Source organism: Caloenas nicobarica, chromosome 4 (genome assembly GCF_036013445.1).
Source record: "Caloenas nicobarica isolate bCalNic1 chromosome 4, bCalNic1.hap1, whole genome shotgun sequence".
Lineage (NCBI taxonomy): Eukaryota > Metazoa > Chordata > Aves > Columbiformes > Columbidae > Caloenas > Caloenas nicobarica.
Genome location: NC_088248.1, coordinates 3,665,803 through 3,685,113, shown reverse-complemented (window position 1 = coordinate 3,685,113; position 19,311 = coordinate 3,665,803). Strand labels below are relative to the sequence as shown.

Genomic DNA, 19,311 nt, shown 5'->3' with positions numbered 1-19,311 from the left:
ATATGAAACAAATTTAAAAGCTAAGAAAGTATTTACAAAGTACGACATTCAGTTACAGCTCAGTTCTCAAGCCAGCAGCGTGGGACTCCTTTCATTGTGCCCCAACCATCAACAACGCATTGCACACAGATTTGTCTGTATTAAACCACCTTGTGCTGTGTGATGTTATTTACCACTGACCTTAAGATATATCTGCCTATAGCTGACAACTCTCTAGCCTGAGCTCTGTCGTTGTTCCTGGCACACGACATGCGAGAAAAGGGAGTATCAACTCTTCATTTGTTCATTGTATTCGAGACACCACATTTGCACTGTTGAAACAGCAGTTAGATGAAGAACCTGAGTCTGAACTTTAAATTCTAAAAATACATAGAGAGTTAATTATCCTTGATTTTTTTCCTGAATTGTATGTTTTGGACTATATCCAGGAAACTTGTTTCCAGCCTATGTGGAGAATATGTTTTATGCGCTATAAAATGCATCCTACCATCTAACCACAAAGGTTAAATTAGGTCTTGTAAAAAGAGATTTTTCGTATTATGGTAACAGGCACCTACTTTCATGTTCATGTAAATATGGCAGGATCTGTCCTGTCTGACAAAGCGTGCCTGAAGGGGACTTGAGAATGAATATGTTTAACAAAAAGTATTTCAGTCTAAGCCTTGTCCATCTTTAATTAGTTATCAGGGTTAAAGGAGGGGTCAAGAGCCTGGAGCTGCTTCAGGACTAATGTGTCAAAGGAAAGTGAAGTCTAACACTGAAGAGGAAATGATGCTCCTCAGAGGTTTAATAATTTTTTGACCCCGTGTCGACTATTATGACTACTAATGGCAGCAGGGGCAGAAATGTTTCAAATTAGACCTTGCTTTGCAGGTGGTTAGGAAGGGGTCTCGTGTCATCATACAGACCCATCACAAGCTAGAATCCAAAACGCAAAAAAATACATTTCGGTTTTACAGGCAGGACACAAAAACTTGTGATCTGAACCTGAAGCTTCACCGCTGTTCTTATACTGCATTTGTCTCAGAGAAAACAGAACTAGCAATGATATGCAGCCAAACTGCTCGAACTCTACCAGCACAGCCATGTGGATATTTTCCTTGGTCTCTAAGTGCATGCAAAGTTTGCATTCGACCTCCCTGGGATGTGGTGTTAAGCTGAGATCTACTAGGACAGTCTTCACCAAGACATCGCAGGGGCAGGGAAAGTTCATTCCTCTTTGCAGACTTTATTTATTCTGTTTCCAGACTTTTTTTCTCACCCAAAAAAAGATGAATTTTGCATGCCCTTTCGATTTCTCTATTGTTTTTCCCAGACCATGCCTGCACTCTGCTTTCCTTGCTGAAAAGAGCATTTCATTTTGTGGGTGCTCAGTAAATTTGAGCCTGAAATTCCCTTGACCTTGCTCTCCCGAGAGTTCAGCAAGGTTCAGCAAGCATCTCGTTTGTGGGCTGCCACAAAACCAAGCCTTGTCTTTATGAACGTAAAGGCCTGCAGTGAATTCAGCTACAAGCGAAGTGTTGTTTTCTCCCATTTTTTATTCAGTTTGGTCTGATTTGGGGTTCGTAGCTCCATGGGTAATGCAAGGCTCTAAGGTGGACACAGGCTGTAATGACACACAGGGTTTTTTTGCTGTCTTGCTTCCCATTTCATGGCACTATGACAGGACAGAAAACCCCGTAAGCAAAGGACTTTCAGCAGAGCAATTTTCCCTTCCTGAAAATGTGTGGCTTCTAAACCAAACCTTTGCCTCCAACCTGATAAGCTGTCTTACTGAGCTAGCACCTGCTGTTAATTTTACAGTAAACAGTACTTGTTGCTCTAGAAAGCTTTTTAATCATAGCATTAAAAACCTGAACAGAATTCCCATCCATACACTTAACTCCAGCTGCCTTTCTTGCGATTCATGGGGAATGATCTTGGCGAGTGATGGGCATCCAAATGCAAATGGAATTAGCTTTGCAGCCATTCATTTTAAATTGCTCTTGAATCATTCTGAAGTAAATTCCATTTGAGAAGAATTTGCTTCAGGTCTCTTACAATGAGATAATGGTCCAATATATTATAATCTAAGCAATAATAGTTTAAGTCTTGCAGTTCAGAAATATAGTGAGTTATATTCTGGGTTGATGAGAATTAAAGCTTGATATATAGCAATAAAACTAGTGATCTAGAGATGAATAGATTGGTGTACAGAGCACAATATTTTCCTGCCACAGATTAGAGTGAGGATACTAGTCCATAAAAAAGGAAGTATACCATAAAATCTCCTTTTTCACTTGTTATGCATGAAGAGCTATAATGTGCACAGTTTTACAAACAAATGCATGAAAAGAGGAAAGACCTTTCCTAACACCAAAAGGTTCCTGACTTAGGCAAAGATTTGTTTAATCTTAAAAGAAAACTGAACTAAAATTAAACTAAAATTCCTATGTGTGACAGTCCATTCCAGCTTATCTCAGTGCTGATTTCTGTGACACTTCACCTGTTCCTATATATTTTGCATTTGACTTGCCTTTTAAAAATATATATAGTTGTCAGATAATGCAGAAGGCAAATAAGAGACTGTACCTCTATTTGGGCCAGCAACTAAAATAAAAACTCCAAAGTAAGGTTATAAATTGAAATGGATTTTTAAAATTTATTTTCTTAATATGAATGAATTGCATGAGTGAAATCAGTTTAGCAGTACCATTAATCAGGTCTTTTGTCTTGCTAATATAAATCAATCAATAACAACAGATGGGCTGCGCACTTTATTATGTGAAAATAAAGATGAATGTGACACACTGCAGAAGTAAACTTGCAGCTCAAAGTTGTGGAGCACAGACGGGATTTGTTACAACAGGGGAGATCGTTGTGTGCCTCGTATTTGCATTTGATCAAGGTTGTAAGAGGAGCTTGCTGCACGTGACACTGACGTAATGGTTGGAAATCAGGTACGTGGGGTTTTAGTGTTTGTATCTACACTCTCAGATCGCTCCCAAATGGTTTAATTAGCTTTTTCGCTCCAGAGAGAAATAAAAAAGACATGTCTAACTCCTTAGGAGAGTTAAATGAGAGATGTATAAAGTTTGCTGCTTTGTTGCACCATTGGGAGATGAACATTTTAAATAACCAGTGATAACCATCGCGTAGATTCAGATCAGAGTCTCAGGCAAGCAAGGGAGCACACAAAGAGAGGAAAACTCCACCTGAATTACAGAAACAGGCCCAGCAGGCCACATGGTTGTAACTCAATCATCCTTGAAAAACCTAGGTCAGGATTTGGTCTTTGTATGGACAGAGGGATGACCTGTACTTAACCAGAGCTGGTCAGGAGAGGCTTTGATGGGAAGTGTTTATTAGGTTGTTATAAACTGTGGCCTTCTGAAAACACAGATTAATGAGATTGCTTCGTTTTGTAGAGAGTTGCAAGAATCTCAACACAGTCCAACATCCTATATTGACATTTTCACAGTTAAATATCTTTGTTGGATTTTTCAGACTATTTTGTTCTATAATTATGGTGCCATTACGATTACACTCGCTGGTTGCCGCAAGCATAAAAGTATATCAGTCCCCATCTCTTTGGGGAATGCGGGGAGCACCAAGTGACTTCCCGCTGGGATCCACACGGGCTGGTAAAGCCTGTTACCTTTCAGCAGTGAACAGCAGGAGCAAGGAGCACTGAATGCTAATGGAGGCGGGACTAGCTTTGCAGTGTGATCGGGATTTTTTCCTGCCAAACACGGAAAAATCCAGTCCTGCTTGTATTCTGGATTTTCCTCTTGAGAATTTGCACGGGAAAAAATTGACTTGGATGTTGCTATGATAGCAACAGTGCGAGGGCAGAGATTGAATGAACATACTCCTGTTCAGAAAGCCCAAAAATTCCGTCTTAGCTACGATCTTAAATTTATTCTAGAAATGCAGGTTTAAAATGCCAGTTTCCAGAGATAAGACAGCCTCTATATACCCTTCGTGTGACAGTTTGTGAACGGTTTCCATCTATATCCCTAACATTTAAGAGCAGTTCAGATGCCTCTCAATAGCAATGAGAAGGAGTGCGGAAAAATAAAATCAGAATTTATTATTGCCTAGAAAGAGTGGGGTGGAATTATAGCAAGAAGCCAGTGAGAAAACAGGTTTGTACCCGACCTCAGAATGCCAGGCTGGTGGAAATAGCCATCGCCACAATCGAAATGTGAGACTAGGTTGTTGTGTACTGGGCAGTACAGTGAATCCACTTTAACACAAAAATAATATTTAAACATTAGAAGCAGTTACCTTCAGGAGGGAAAGCCAAAGCCCACACACGTTCTCCAGGCTGACTAAAGAAATCATTTTTAAACCCACCTTTTTTTTTTCTCTTCTGCGGCTTGCTGTTCCCTCCTTTTAGACTTTCTAGTTACATCTTTGATAAGATGCAGTTAATTGGTCAGGCAGCATAAGTATTGTCTTTGATAATATGCAGAAATCTAGTGGTGAAAATAAATACATTTGTTCTTCCAGTCACCAGAAATTAGTGAAGCAGTACTTGTTTAATTATAAAACATATGTGTGCTTTGTTAGTTTCCATCTGTCTGCTCACTGATTTGCAATTAAATGACCAGAAGAAAAAGATACGTTCTGTGGCAATTCAGGGGAAATGATTCATCTCTAATGTTTCTGTGTTGTGGATGTCTATACAGCAGCGGGTGTGAGAGCGAGGGAGCGGGGAAGACGGGGAGATCTGGATAGAAGGGGTTGAGGAATGCTGAAAAGCCTCTTGCTTCAGTTCAGGCATATTTTGCTGTCATGACTCCCATTAACTTATTGTAACTCATCTTTCTCCTTGGAAAAAACTGGGGAGCAAAATGGAGCAAGGAAGAAATACCTAATGGGAAGGGGAAATGGGATTGCAGGAAAAGGAGGGTGATGTGGTCAGAGTGAAAAGGAAAGCACAGAAAAAAAGAAAAAAAAAAAGGATGGGAAAGTGAAAAAATTAAATTTGAGTATTTGGAAACTGTTAGTTGGAGATGGAAACTGGGTTGTTATAGTGTGTCACAAATTTTCCCTTCGCTAGAAAACTGTCAGGCCTCATTTAGTGGCCCTTTTTTCTATCACTGAACTAGTTCAGTTCTATTTACTCTCAGGGAGTGATGTGGTAGCAAGTTAGGACTGTTTGTAAAATGAAACACCTAAATGACCAGGAATATTTTTAAGTTAATATGAAGAAAACAAGCAAACAACAAACAATCGTTGAACATACGCTCTCTTTATAAAGAGTTCAAGATACTCACGAAATCTTTTGCTCTGTAAGGTTTTCCCACCACTGATAAAGACATACAGTCTAGCTACATGAATGGGCACCATGTTACCTTCTCCCTCTTGCCTCCTTCATCTGTTACTGCTCTTTCTTGTCTTTCTGCAAAAGCAGTAGCTGGAAGGAGAGCTTTCCATGCCTCTTGTAATTCTGGACACAGCCTGCTCAGGCACATCTCAGGTATGGGCAGGTAGCTGTCTGACATTTCATCTTCACGAAGACTGGCAGGGAGAAGATAGCCAGCCTTTCCCAGTATTTTTAGTTTGATGTTTTTTTGGTGTTTTATTGATTGTCAGCAGTGTCCGTCACTGTGCACAACGACAGCTGCTTCAGAGGCAGAAAGGGGGAGATGGAATGAGGCCGTCGGGACTGTCAGCTTGCTGCTGGTGGATCTACGAGTACTTGGTGTCCCCCACCCCTTTGCTGCTGGGAGCATCTTGGATATTCTTGTGCACTGACGGCAGGTGTGGAGGCGGATGGGATGATGATGTTTCTCTGCTGAATTGATGCTTTCTGATGTGGAAGACTTTGTAGAAAGAGGCAGACGGATGGTAAAGGGAGAATCGTGAAGAGGGAGGGAGGCAGGAAAGTGTGTGTGTTAGGTGTTTTCAGCACTGCCTCCTGCGCATCACATTCAGTCATTTTCCCCCGGTTCCAGGATTCTTGCTTCCATTTTACTCATTACCAGCAGCACCAGAGAGGTGCAGAGGTTAGTTAAGTCAATAGCATCTATCTGTGTTGGCCCTAAATGTTACCATCTCACGGCTGCTCTGCTTCATGTCCCAGCTCCCAATTCCTCTTTGTAGTGAGGACTGCGTAGACCAGTGTAGCACAGACGGTGCAGATAAAGCACAGCTCAGCACCTCCATTAGCAATCCAAGCAAGGGAGTCGGGATATGAACAAAGAGGCATAGACTGGACTTGCATTTAGTCTTTTGCCTTCAGAGCAGATATCAAATTGCTTATCTGAAACGAAAGGCACTATTTCCTATTTTTAACAGCCTCAGCCCATGCTAGCTGTGTGCATGCACTTGATTAAACAGTGCGATAAGTCACTATTAAAAACTGTGACCTTGAAGCCTCCAAAAGTTTCTATTATTTCTTTTTACGGTTTTGCAGGCAACTCTCCCAAGTGCTAACATAATGTTTTATTGCCAGTATTGCCAGCGATGATAACAAAGGACCGTTTCCAGTCATGTGAATGTGACACGTCCTGTCACATCACATAGAGGAAAGAGAGGTCAGGATGTAAAGAAAGATTTCTTCTAGTCTGAAAACAACATTGCATTTAAGCCCCTGTCTAAGAATGCTCCTAAGATAACATTTTATTCAAAAAGTACTTTCCTTTTGAAATTTTCAGAAAGTGACTGTAAATCTTTGCCAGGTAAATTTTGGTTGTTTCACTTGCCCTTTTTGTCTCTTCTCTACAGATGATGATTTTTTTCATGAGCTTCCAGAAACTTTTCCGTCTGATCCTCCAGAGCCATTGCCCCATTTCCTCATCGAACCTGAAGAGGCTTACATTGTGAAGAACAAGCCCGTGAACCTGTACTGCAAAGCAAGCCCAGCCACGCAGATCTATTTTAAGTGCAACAGTGAGTGGGTTCATCAGAAGGACCATGTGGTGGATGAGAGAGTAGATGAAACCTCTGGTGAGTTGGCATTATGTCATGGAGGGTTAAGAATTAAAAAGCAATATCAAGCTCACTCTTGTGATCTACCGGCTATTTCGTATGGCAACTACTTTACTCTTGATACAGCTATGAATTCTGTATCTGTCATAGCACAGGGGTGGTGTCTGCATCCAGGTCAGTTAGTAAAACATGACTGTAAAGCACCCCAAGGTTGAAACAAAAAACCCCAGGAAAACTGTGCGCAAACAAAATGGAATTCCTTTCTCAGCCAGGTCTACTCCCTGTTCACTTCCCCAGTGTCACAAATTCCCAGTGGTTGCACCGGATCGTAGTCACAGACCAAGAACCACATTCTCCCCAAAGTACTGAAGAGCAATCGGGTTATTCCTAGAATGATGCTTTCTTGGGGAGATATGGGGGGAAAAGGAGAAATTTACTCAGTTTCTGGCAAGAAAGGAGAAAGCACACCTGGGCACAGTTTAGAGCAGTGTGTTGATCCAGAGCGAGCACCTGGCTGATATTCCATTACACTTTTCTGCCTGCTCCAGTAGAGCCTGTGTGAAGAAGAACTACAGTAGGCAGCAGGTTAGCAAGGAGAAGGAAAAAAAAACAAAAAGAAGCCAAAAGCCTCATCCTTCCTCAGTCAATACCAGAAAATCCACTGACATCCATGGAAGAAAAATAGGACCCTCATAGTACCAAAAAAAAAAAGGTCTAAAAACTTTATAAACTAGCGTAAATCAAAGAGACGATTGTTCCCATTTGGAAAGACTGGTAATAGAGTTTGGGTCACATGCAAGGAGAGAAATGGGACTTACTGTTGTTTTGATGACTCTGAGAAATAACAGGATACCAAGTGAGGAGGTACCTTTCATTTGGGAAATACACTACCACTTGGTCTAATTACTTAGAAAAATAACTCCACCAGATGTCTTGGAAGTCTCTTGTGAACTGGGTTTTATTTGTTTCAGCTCATTTATTTGCACAGAGATCAAAAGCATAAGCTTTTAACGGTACTGTAGTGCTCTCAGCTTGAGAAAGGGAAGGTGTGTGTAGGAAGAAAGACTGTAGAAAAAAATCTGTATTAAACTTTGGGCCTACTTATTTTTTTTTAAGAATTGGCTTTTCCAACAAGTTGACTGCAGCAGAAAAACTAAAAAAATAAATTATTGTCACTTAATACATCTTCAGTTTTTTTATCCATGGGAGTCGACTGGAATGAAGGAAAAGCAGGAGGGCAGCTACCACTGTGTTAATTTTTTAAGTTTTTTATTAACATCAGCAGTCAGAAACATGAAAATGTTTTGCTCCAGGTGAAAAATTCATTCTTTTTTTCTCAAAAAACTAATTGTAGACAAACTTCATGACGCCATAGAGTAAATTGCATTCTACAAATGTAGAAGGCCAGTCTTGAAAAGAGATGCATCTGAATATTTTAGGGGATAACTGTTTTGCATAACAAACAGCAGCAATTATATGCAAACAAACCCCATATCCAATTAGAGATTAACATAATCTACTGTAGTTGGAGGGGGGTGTTAAAAGCTGAACACATCAGATTATTAGCACAAGAGCCACAAGCCCAACCACAGTAGTAGCTTGTTAAAACGAGCCTGTCATCAAAACCTAAATTTGTCAGTCAACCTGGTTGTTCCCAAAAGGTTGGTTAATGCGTGTCACAACTGCAGTGTTTGTGCACCTTCCCATGAGCAGGCTGAGAATCTGGGGCTCAGAATGCGTAGTTAGTACAGAAATGGGTAAACAATGTATTTAACGTAGCGATAAGGATGTGAGGGCGATGTAGAGGGTGATGCTACAGACTCCAGGCTTGTGGTTGAAGAGGATGGAGAAATTGTCCACAAACCAGGTTAGATCTGGCTTTTGCATGGGTAACTCAGGGCTCAGAGGGTCAGTCGTAATCTGAGCAACTGAAAACTGGGCATATTCTTGTTGTCTGATGTTTTACTGTTCTTAAGGTCTCTTCTGCCTAAATGTGAAGAGGAGCACCATGCTGAGACAGCCTTCTGCTGCCTTTTTGAACTAGGCTTGCTGTCTCAGTTCTTTATGTAGGAAGGCGAAGGAAAACAAGACAAACAGAATAAAATATAAATATATGAGAGGGAAAATGTAAAGGTCAGCTATGCTTTCTTTTCTAAAGGATAGGTAATTGAGAAGAAAGAGGACTAAAATACAGATGTGATGCTAGCGATATATCATCTTGGGATTGCAAATGATGCATGAAAGGGAGAAATAAGTTTTGATTTGCAAAAGATTATGTGTTCATGGACTTTGAGCCTGTGCGCAAGAATGAAATCTATGTAAAGATGATTAACTCTTCTTATAAGGCAAATTTGTTTCTGTCATTGATAAGACCAGAGACAAGAGCACAGCAATAGCAGTGGCGCAAGAGATGGAACGAGACTGCAGCTGAGCCCTCCTTGAAAAGAGCTGCTATATAAAGTGTTGAATATATTAAGAAGGTTAATTTTTAAGAGGGGAAAAGAAATATTTATGTCTTTTTCCTATGTACATATATGTTTTTCTTTCTAACAGAGAGAAGGTACAAAATAAGAGTTATAGTTATATTCACGATGGGGTATTTTTAAACAGTGGGTAAAGCATTGCTGTAAAGAACATGCCCAGGGATTCTGTGGGAGTTGTTGCCTTCTGGTTGGAGAGGATGAGAACAGTAACGGTGACAGGGTGTTCTAGTACCACTTTATTTAATTAAATTAGCCTGAAGAGAGAACCTTGCAAAAAAAATTTCTAATGATTGAGTCTGAGAAGCCACAAGCTTTACGCAGAAGATCATTACATTCTGGTTTTTAATCCTCAGACTCAAATTTTTCTTCTTTATGGAAAAAGCTGAGCATTTTCATAAAGAACTCAAATGGGTCCTTTGAAAATCTTTACTGCACATCTTTGTGTCTTTCATTTCCTATGTACGTGAAATACAAGGCAGGGCATGGTCTTTTCATGTTTTTACTGGAATATTTTCTTATTAATGTGGAAAAATATATGTAAAGAATAGGAACGGTGGTTTTAAAAAACAAAGATGAAAGTTGTTTTGAGGGAACACATTTGACTTTATGACTGACTGTCATAAAAGATAACAGCAATGAAAATAAAAGGAACCCTCCAGAACCGATGCTTTTGGGGGAAGAAAATTCCATTGTCACAGGGCAGAAAGCTCAACAGCATCATTAATTTGTGCACATCTTCCAAATTACTGTACCTCTGAAAGTGACTGTGGCAAAATATTTTATTTTGCATGTGTGCTTTTTACAGAAAAATATTTTCAGACACACCCCAGTTCTGCAGCGGTGGGAGAGTTGTGGATATAAAGAAAATAGGTGTCCTGTACCCATTTCATTTGTCCAGAGGGATTAAACGCTGCTAAATCAACCCCCACGCCCCAGTGATGTACAACAGAAAAATCAGGACTACAGGGACCTTATTTTTGTCTTTTCAGTTTGGATTTGCATTGCAATAGTTTCTCCATGACTATTAAGGTGAAATGATCTATAAAACCCCTCTTGCCCTCTGCAATGCTAGTGACATGTTCTTCTTTCCTCTCCTTCAGGAAAGGAGAAGGCAACATTTGGGACTCTTCTAAGTGCTAATTAAATAGACATATTGGGCAATTCCACTGGCATTATTGTTTGCTTACACTTTCCGTCTCCTTTTGCTGGGATGCATAGGGAGATGAAAGCTTGGGGAGTTTGCTGATGACCTGCTCCGCGTTTCCATATAGCAGCAAGACAATAAGGGCTCTTAAACCCGGCCTGAGGATCCAGCTAATAAAAAATGAACACGCTTATGTGTGCAATCTCAAAGGAAAGGCACTGCTGAGAGAGGCTTTGCTAAGGAGCTTTTTCCATGTCCTGCCTTCAGAAGGAGGCTCTTAGAAAACCTGATGTCCCCCAGGAGCATCCCCAGTGCCACCCTCCCTTCAGCCAGGAGGACAGATGGCTCCAAGGACTTTCCCTTCAACAATCTCCCACTTCACAAATCAATTAAAATGGTCAAGTTCGGATCTGGCTCAGAATAAGATTTTCATCTGATTAAGAGGGTTTATTGAACGGCACTGAGGTGGATGAATATGCTCTTCATTGCAGGCAGAAATCTGAGATGACTTTGTTGCAGTTTCTTTACACAGCCGCTGCTGTGATCCCCACGCTTACCTCCCACAATTACCTTTCCCCATTAATAGATTATTAGGTGACTTGCAGATTTGATGAAAGGAGATTGAGCTTTTGACATCTAGTCAGCGTTGATCTGACAACTCGGAGGTTGTTACCTCAAGCAATGTGTTGGGCAGCCTGTCGAGAGAGTGGGTACCCAGCTAGATAAGTCTTCGATAGGTCGCTCTCTCAACAGAAAGATCAAAGCTTGACGTCTGCCCTTTTGCCTTTAAACCAGCTCTTACAAGGTGCTGCAGCCAACACAGCAGTGAGGGAATCTCCACAGCAACCGGCACCATGTACAGAGGCAGAAAAATCTCCAGCACGCAGTGCTCTATGGCTTGATCTTCCTCTCTGTGTCTCACGAAAGCCATTTATTTTGGTGTTAGTGACACAACGTTTTAGAAGGCTGCATTTCCCAGATGGCAAAAGTCATATCAACTCGTTCAGATGTTGTTTAAGATGGGAGTTCTGATTATACAGCAATCATCATGTAGCCTCTCATTTTGAGCAGTTGTGCTGGTTTCTCTTAGTATTTGCTATAAATAAGAAAAGCTACTGCTACTTTTTAGATACAGCACTTCTTTGAATATCAGTGTTGAAGAAGTTAATTTGGGAGCCCAAATATGAAATTCAGGTGCTCCTCACCCCCATGTAAGCACAGCTCATGGAGAGGAATGCAGAGGAATGCCATTTTACTCATTTTCTGTCACCCACAGATCTTTTCTTTAGTGCTCTGTTCCCACTTTGCACATCTTCCTTCCTTAACCTCTTGTTTCTTCTTGACCTCCTGATTCTCTGTATTATTTTTCAAGAGTCCAAAAGATAAGGAAAAAAGCTATTTTTCTGAAGAAATGTGACCAGTATCTGTATTAACTTCTCTAAGGAGATGACAAGTAATGCTAAATGCTCCACTTATACTTAGCCTGCAATATTTTGACTCTCTAGGGTAGAATACCTTGGGGTTACGTTAGCAAGGGAAGCCACGTATCATAGGTAAGGATTGTTTTCATTCCATTGTTGTCACAAGTCATTTCGTTTTCTGTTTATCATTGGATCAAATCCATTACAAACATCAAGCACCTGATTCAAAGTGATTCTTTCTCAGCAACGTATTGGCAATTTTTAGCTCTGCTTCTTTAATACTCTACCCTAATCCAACTCATTTCAAGAAAATTTAAAAACATGTCTGTGTATCTCTTCCCAGATTCTTCTATTAATAGGTTTGAGATGTGGGTTAGAACCCACATTTTCTTTAGTAATCTCTAAAGAAGATTACTGTCTCCTGTCTCCTCTTCAGAAAGATGCTGTAAGTGAAACATCTTTACATATGTGGTCTAAAAGGCTGCACCTGGTGCAGAAAGGAGCAGACAACTCTGTTTCTCCAAAGTATTCTGCAGGGAAATACAAGTTGCTTACTTACATAAATGTATATGAACAAACCCACACTTCTTCCCTATTTGATATTTAGCTTGCAGCCTTATTAGATGTCACTCAGGCCACCTTCTTTCTGCCCGTCACTCCCTGTGGCGTGGCAGGCAGCTCTCCCAGAGAAGGGCAGCCCCGTGCCCAGCGCTGCTGCAAGAGAACTTCTCTTTTCTTGCAGTTCGCATCTTCAAAATAAGCTGCTGGCAACGTGATCCCCGGCATGCCCAGATCAAGGGAATACTCGACAACAAAGCTGCTGCAGACATATTTTGCAAGCAGGCAAAGTTTCCACTTTTATCTTACGTAATTAGTATACTTTGATAGAAAGAGAGCCGGATTGGAAACTTCAGAAGCAACAAACATGCAAAAGCAGAGAATCACCATTTTCTCGGATATCAACTCAAAGTGGTGTTTCTTTTTGTTGAAGTGAGTAGAGAAATCACTGAGGTCAGTCCTGACCTAAAGAAGGGAAATAATATTTTTATAAACAGAATACAGAATTGGGCCAGATATTTGCTTCTGGAGGGAAATCTGATTATAAGCAATAAAACCCCAGGAATGTTGTCTTTTTGTACAGAAGCCTGCAAAAGACAGTGAGGTTTTTGAGTTTAGACTTCATTGGTTATATTACATATAGATACCTTCTTTACATGTTCATAGCCATTGACACCTGCCTGTTCTGCTAATGCCGTCCTTTCCAGCAGCTCGTTGCCCCGCGGGGGTGTATGTCCCACCACCTTTACAGGCAGCAGCCATGGACCTCACAAACCTTCTGCCCTCCTGCTGTTGAGCTGACTGAGCCGGGCTCTTCCAGCCTCAACACTTGCTCTGTCCCTCAGGGATGCTAAAAGGGAGATCAAGAGCCCATAGGGAGCGACTCATCCTGCACATTAATCCTGCTCATGCTCTTCCTGTGAGTAACAGTGGGGCCATGGGAGGGGTCATTTGCCCATTCCAAATTTTCTGTGGATACACCATGTATCTCTGCACGTAACACTCAATGTCTCTGTTGTTTACCTCTGCAAAGTGCAGTGGGACCAAAAGATGAAAGCTTGAGGATATTTATTCATTTCTTATTGCAGTGTTAACTTCCTATCTGCAGCTGTTCGCCTGATTGTCCTAAAGGTTTCCTGTGGGCTTCTAGAAAAACAAATCAGAGACAGGAAATCAAGTTATGTAAAATAATAAGTGGACAAATATGGATGCTTAGTGCATTCATCTGAAGCATTTGAGGATATCCCTCTGAATGTTTCCAGCCTACACCTTATCTGCCTCCAAGTTTTTCCTTCATTAAACCTTTTGTTATGCACTTGTAATCCCATTAATTCCCTGAAAGACATCTTGAGGCATCGGTCTACCCACCACAGCTTCAGACTAGCCACAGCTTTGCACAGCAACGCTTCCTTTTTCCATCCGTGTCCCCTGGCTCCTTTGGAGCCCAACACCCTTTGTGTGGGATGCTGCACCGAGGGCGGTCTGGGAACTGAAAGGCCAATAAATGTCAACTTGATTTGGAAGCGAGTCCCAAAGGTTCGTCTCCATCCTGCCCTCACTGGCCTAAATGGAAACCAACTGTTTGCTGGGTATAGGAATGGCAGAAAAGAACAGCAGAGCCAAGGTTTTGTGTGCTGTCAAACAAAAGTCCTAGAGACAGTAACACCCCAGCAGTGCGTTGGCAGGAACACTTCCATCCTATAATGTAGAGGTTTCAGTAATTAAATGTGAAAATGAGAAGGACTAATAGGTCTGTAGTTTCTTTGCGAAAATCCCTGAAAATATTCAGGGAAATGAAGGGTCCAAATTATACCTTACTTTTTCTTTGCCGAGAACAAGTTAGAGTCTGATGCAGTCACTGGAAATATAGTCTAACCTTGTTTAGAGATGTTAGGGGCTTGATGACTGTGCAAGACAGGTACGTGTTGTTGTCTTGAGTCCCTTGAAGTCTGTGCAGGCTTGTACCTCAGTTACCTGAGTAATATCTTCTCTTTTTTTCTCTATTAACTCATATCATTCTCTGAAGAGAGGTAGAAGAATTAATTTTGCTTAAATCTAGACTGGAGAAATAATTTTTTTAAAGCCATTTACATGGAAAAACAGTTGCACATAGATCAGATTTATTGAGGCTTTTCTCCCTATGCAGGTATGGAACCAAATCATCGCTAACGTGTAAGGGAAAGAGATGTGGCTGTCACATGCAACTCTGAACCGTACAGGATCTAATTTTGTACTGCCTTTTTGGGTTCACTGACTATATTAATTTTGTCATTCCCGTGCATTCCAGATTCGTACACAAATGAGCAACTTGATGTGGTAGGTACCGGCAGGACTGCCATTCACTGGCAAGGTTATGTACAGCTCTTTCTCATCAGGTTTTGATGGGATGCCTTTCACAATTCCTCAGAACTTCTTCTGATCCCTCTTCATATTTTGATTGTGAGAGCAGAAAGGGAATCTTTTGTCAGACTCTTCCGTGCCTCTTCTTCCCTCTGAATACTGATCTTTAGGCCTTCATGGCCTCTTCTATTATTTGCTTGCAGGTTTTTATTTTGGAGAGGATCTCAGTTGGTTGATTGCTGCTTTTGGCTTCCCAGAGACTTGTATAATGCTGTTTGTGTAATGAGTGCTGACGCTGCACCTGGGCTGGTTGCCATGCCCTCCTCTGAACGGGAGCAAGCATTGCCAGGCCTGAAGAATAACGATGCCTAGAAGTGGATCAGGCTTACTTTGGGGTTTAGTTTTAATCCTTTTGTTCTTCGACTAAGGTGGAAACCAATACTGGAATTCAATCTGGGTGGGCAGCCAGAAAAAAAAAAAAAAAAGAGGCAGCCAGAATCACAAGAATACTATTAGAAGCATTTACTTACGTAATGAAAAAGGTATTTTTTCATGTCAAAGTCACGTGGATCTGCAGAGCAACTTGCTTGCATTCCCGGTGCCTTGTTGTAGCTGATGGGGATCATGAGCTGGGCTGTATCCCAAAACATGGACACACCAAACGACTTCTGTGACCACCAGGCCGCCTCTTCGCACGCCTTCCTGCCATGATTCTGTCATTCTCTACAAACTAAGAAAAATCTCCTGGTGTTCAGGAGCTGGTGTTTTGATGCTGCCCTGGCACAGCCCTGAAAAACACACCGGATGGGGGAGCAGACAGTGAATTCCCAGCGCTTCATCTCTGGTGAAAGTCACTTCACTTGACAGTACACTGGGCAAAGCTGCTTTGAAAGCAGCTGCTTGCCATTTCCTTTTTTTTTTTCTTTTCTTTTCTTTTTTTTTTTCAAGATACCAAAGTGGGCTTTGAAATGCCATCCCTAGCACGCAGAATGATGGTAAAAAAATGGTGGGGCTTTTACACTTTTCCCCCAATCTGCTGCTCGTGCACATTGTGGACTAAAAAACCAGGAAAACAACTGCTGAGGAAGGCTCCCGAGTGACCTCTTGTGTCACGTTGCAACTGTCCTTGTTCCCACAATAGCTGCACCAGCCACTGAACTGTGTCATCGCATCAAGTTCAGAGAAAAAAGGCATTTCACATTGTCTCTGCTTCTCAGAATCACACAGGGTGGGTGTGGTGCGTAAGTACATGTGCAGATATATATTAAATACATATATATACACACACCTATACACCAGGAAGTCAATAACATAAACAAACAACTTGATGTATATTTTTATATAAAAATGTACACAGAAACCCGTTTATTGTTCGTTTCGCTGCCCCCCGCTCCACTATGCAAAGTAAACACGCTGTTCAAAATTCAGATGCTCTCGGTTGGCTTCCCAGATGTTTGAAGTTCAATAGATTTTTTTTCTTTCTTTCTTTTCATAATTTCCTTAGCTGCTTCTAGTGAAGTGCCAAACAACCATTATTCCTTTCTGGCTGCACATTGAGATTCATCTGTAGGCTCTAAACTGCCTCAAAAGTGCTTCAATTTTGCATGAGCACTAAGCTGGGGACTGGGAAGCATTACCCACTGCTGAAGGCCCAGATCATTAGAAAGAGCATGTAAATGCTCTGAACCAGAAATAAAAAGTGCACAGATTTTCTTTGTGAAGTCTCAACTGCGGCTTTGAAGTAAAACATGAACCGTTGCCATGTTTTTTTTGTGGCCCTTGGAAAAAAAAAACAAAAAAACCCACAACACGAAAAAAAACAACATCTTTTCTCAGCTGCACGTGCCTCAGCCAAAAGAAGGGAAAATTGGGCTTTGACCCAAAAGCTGGAGCTGCTAAGAGCTCATACTCATGCTTTCCTATGTGGACGACTTCGTTACGGCTGATCCCTGTAAGCAGCACGAGCCTGGCAGAGAATTGCTCGGGTACCGCTGCTCAGTGTCGGGATGCCTTGGGTCAAGATGCTTCAAGTCGCATTTGTTTCTGCTCCCAGACCTCAGCCTGTGTGAGTTCAGAAATAATGATGCCCACGGTTGAACGTAAATATATGCTTGTGGTAAGTTTTCTTTGGAGTCCTGCTACACTGGAGCATGATTATTACTCTTGTACCAGGAAAAAAAGGAAAAAAGCAGCAACAATAGGCACACGTTGTTACATGTGGAAGAGAACAGGGCATTTTGGAGCAATTTGTGCATATTAGCAAAAAATGCCATCAACTAGAAAAAAGCCTCCATTAAAAAAAAAAGGGGGAGGGTGGTGGTTTTCCCTCATCTCTGAACTGTTTAAAAGCTGAGAACAAGCAATCCAGTGCTGTTCTAAAGTATTAAACAATAGTTCAAGGTTTATATAAAATGATCGGCGGCCGGGGTCGGCCGGGGGAGGAGGCAGCAGAGGGGCTATTTTACCTTCCCCACACTGGCAGGGACCACGGCATGCACTTTGCTTTCCACCAGCCTTCAAGAACTCTGTTTTGAAATCTTCCCTGCATCTTACACGACTCGGTCCTTCAGATGTTAATGGGAAAAGAACAAAAAGGCCTTGTTTTCGCTAAAAGAGAATAAACCCCAAACAGAATGTGTGCTCTTTATTTCCAGCTCAAAGTAAAATCCCTCTGAAGACAGCCCTTTGTAATTTTTGTGTAAGTCAGTCAGTTAAAAAAATAGTAGGGGAGCTGGGATTTCAGCTTAACTCACTACCATTAGCTGCTAATTAAGTACCATAGCTAACTGATGCAAACCAGTGCAAACTTGACTGGTTTTAATGCAAACTTGACTTTATTAGGCTATTACCTTCATCTGTATTAATTTGAGAATGTATCTCTTTCCTAAAGAGAAAGTTACGAAGAGAGCAAAAATAGCTGGAAGCCTTTAATTTAAATATTTAAGCTAATATTTGTGGAAAATTGTTTGTAATCTTAAGGCAGTCGTTTCGTACCACCAGCCAGCCACAATTTACAGAAAAGCAGCACCGAGGCAAAACCAGGTGCCTGCAATCACAGCGTGAAGGATTACGTGGTGTTAAAGCTGTTGCTCTTTTAAACTATCTCTAGATATCTATCTGTCTATTTATCTTTTGTTAAGATTACAGCTACTCTCTATAGAAAATAAGCTATAGGCAAAGTCTGCCGTTACGCTATCATCTCTGTCCCATTAGGATGCACAGAGTACATTTTTCTCAGCAAGAACTTTAATATTTGAAGCCATTCTTCTTGTACATAGCCTATTTATTCATTTTTTAAGCACCAAATTCCATATCTTAAGTACTCTGATATATTTGAGTGGAATTTCTCTCTTACCGTGAGGGATCTCTCTCTGAAAGAGGGTAAATAGATTTCAATTCTGAGATAGCACCGATTTTATTTTTACCTTTGTAAAAAGGTTATTTCACCAAGTAAAGTGATCAGTCTTCTGCTACAGAGACAGGTTGTTTATAGCGCCTGTGATGAGCGATTAAATAAATCACATAGGTCATCCTGGACTATAGGTAAGTAAAAAGATCATCATTTTTGGCTTGGGTCAGTTAAGTTTTACCATCAGAGAACAACCTAATGACAAAGGACTGCATAATGAGAAAGCAATCTGTTTACCTTTTATTAAGTCTGCTTGTCATCATACCACTTTGGTGTATGGTCTTGGCCACTTTCATGAAGCAAAAAATATGATGTTGTTTTAAGCATTTTTGGATGAAGCTTTGTATGAAATGTAAGACAGATGGGAACTATGAGAACTGAAAATACTTTCATCCTTTTTGCCAAATACCGTGGAGATAATCCAGCCCCTCCTGAAATTATCGTGATACTCCCATTTGATTTTTTGGTATCAGGATTCTCCTTCCACCCTCATCTTGCATTAAAAGATATGGATACTTATGTTACTCAAATCTGTCCTGACTGAGCAACATTCGTAAAGTATTCCTTCACTCTCCTACTCCTAATAAACAGAAAATGGAGCTGTGATTCAGAAAGCATGGAGTGTTTCAGGCTGGCACTGATTTATTTTAGGACTAAGCAAGCCACCGCGTTTTTCTCTGTGTCTAGGTTGGGGATCTGTATGGGGACACACCATCGTTTTCTAAGTTGCATGCCGTATAATCCGATCCTATAACAGCATGCGTTGTGTGGATGTGCAGGGGAACTTTAACTTCTAAAGGGTTGCAAGTCACCTGCGTGAAAATGGGCTGTATTTCCATACTTTTTAACAGTGGCTGCAACACACCTGCGATCTATGTGCATGTATTAGTAATGTCTTTTTCCAAACCGGTAGGTCACAAGGTTCCATCTCCTTGAGAAATGTGTTCTATGGTGTGTGTGATCACTAATTAATGAAATACCTTTTGGGCACATGAAAACACAGAAATATCTTGAACTTCCACTTACAGAGAAAAT

General features: G+C 41.0%; 1 protein-coding gene across 2 annotated transcripts in view; it reads left to right on the top strand.

Annotated features, from left to right (window-relative positions):
- UNC5C (unc-5 netrin receptor C) overlaps window positions 1-19,311 on the top strand; it is a 230,607-nt gene that overhangs the window by 142,826 nt on the left and 68,470 nt on the right. For both annotated transcript variants that reach the window (XM_065633582.1, XM_065633581.1), the window contains exon 2: window positions 6,718-6,939. In XM_065633582.1, coding sequence (XP_065489654.1) covers window positions 6,718-6,939 — 222 coding nt within the window. The remainder of the gene's footprint in view (window positions 1-6,717; window positions 6,940-19,311) is intronic.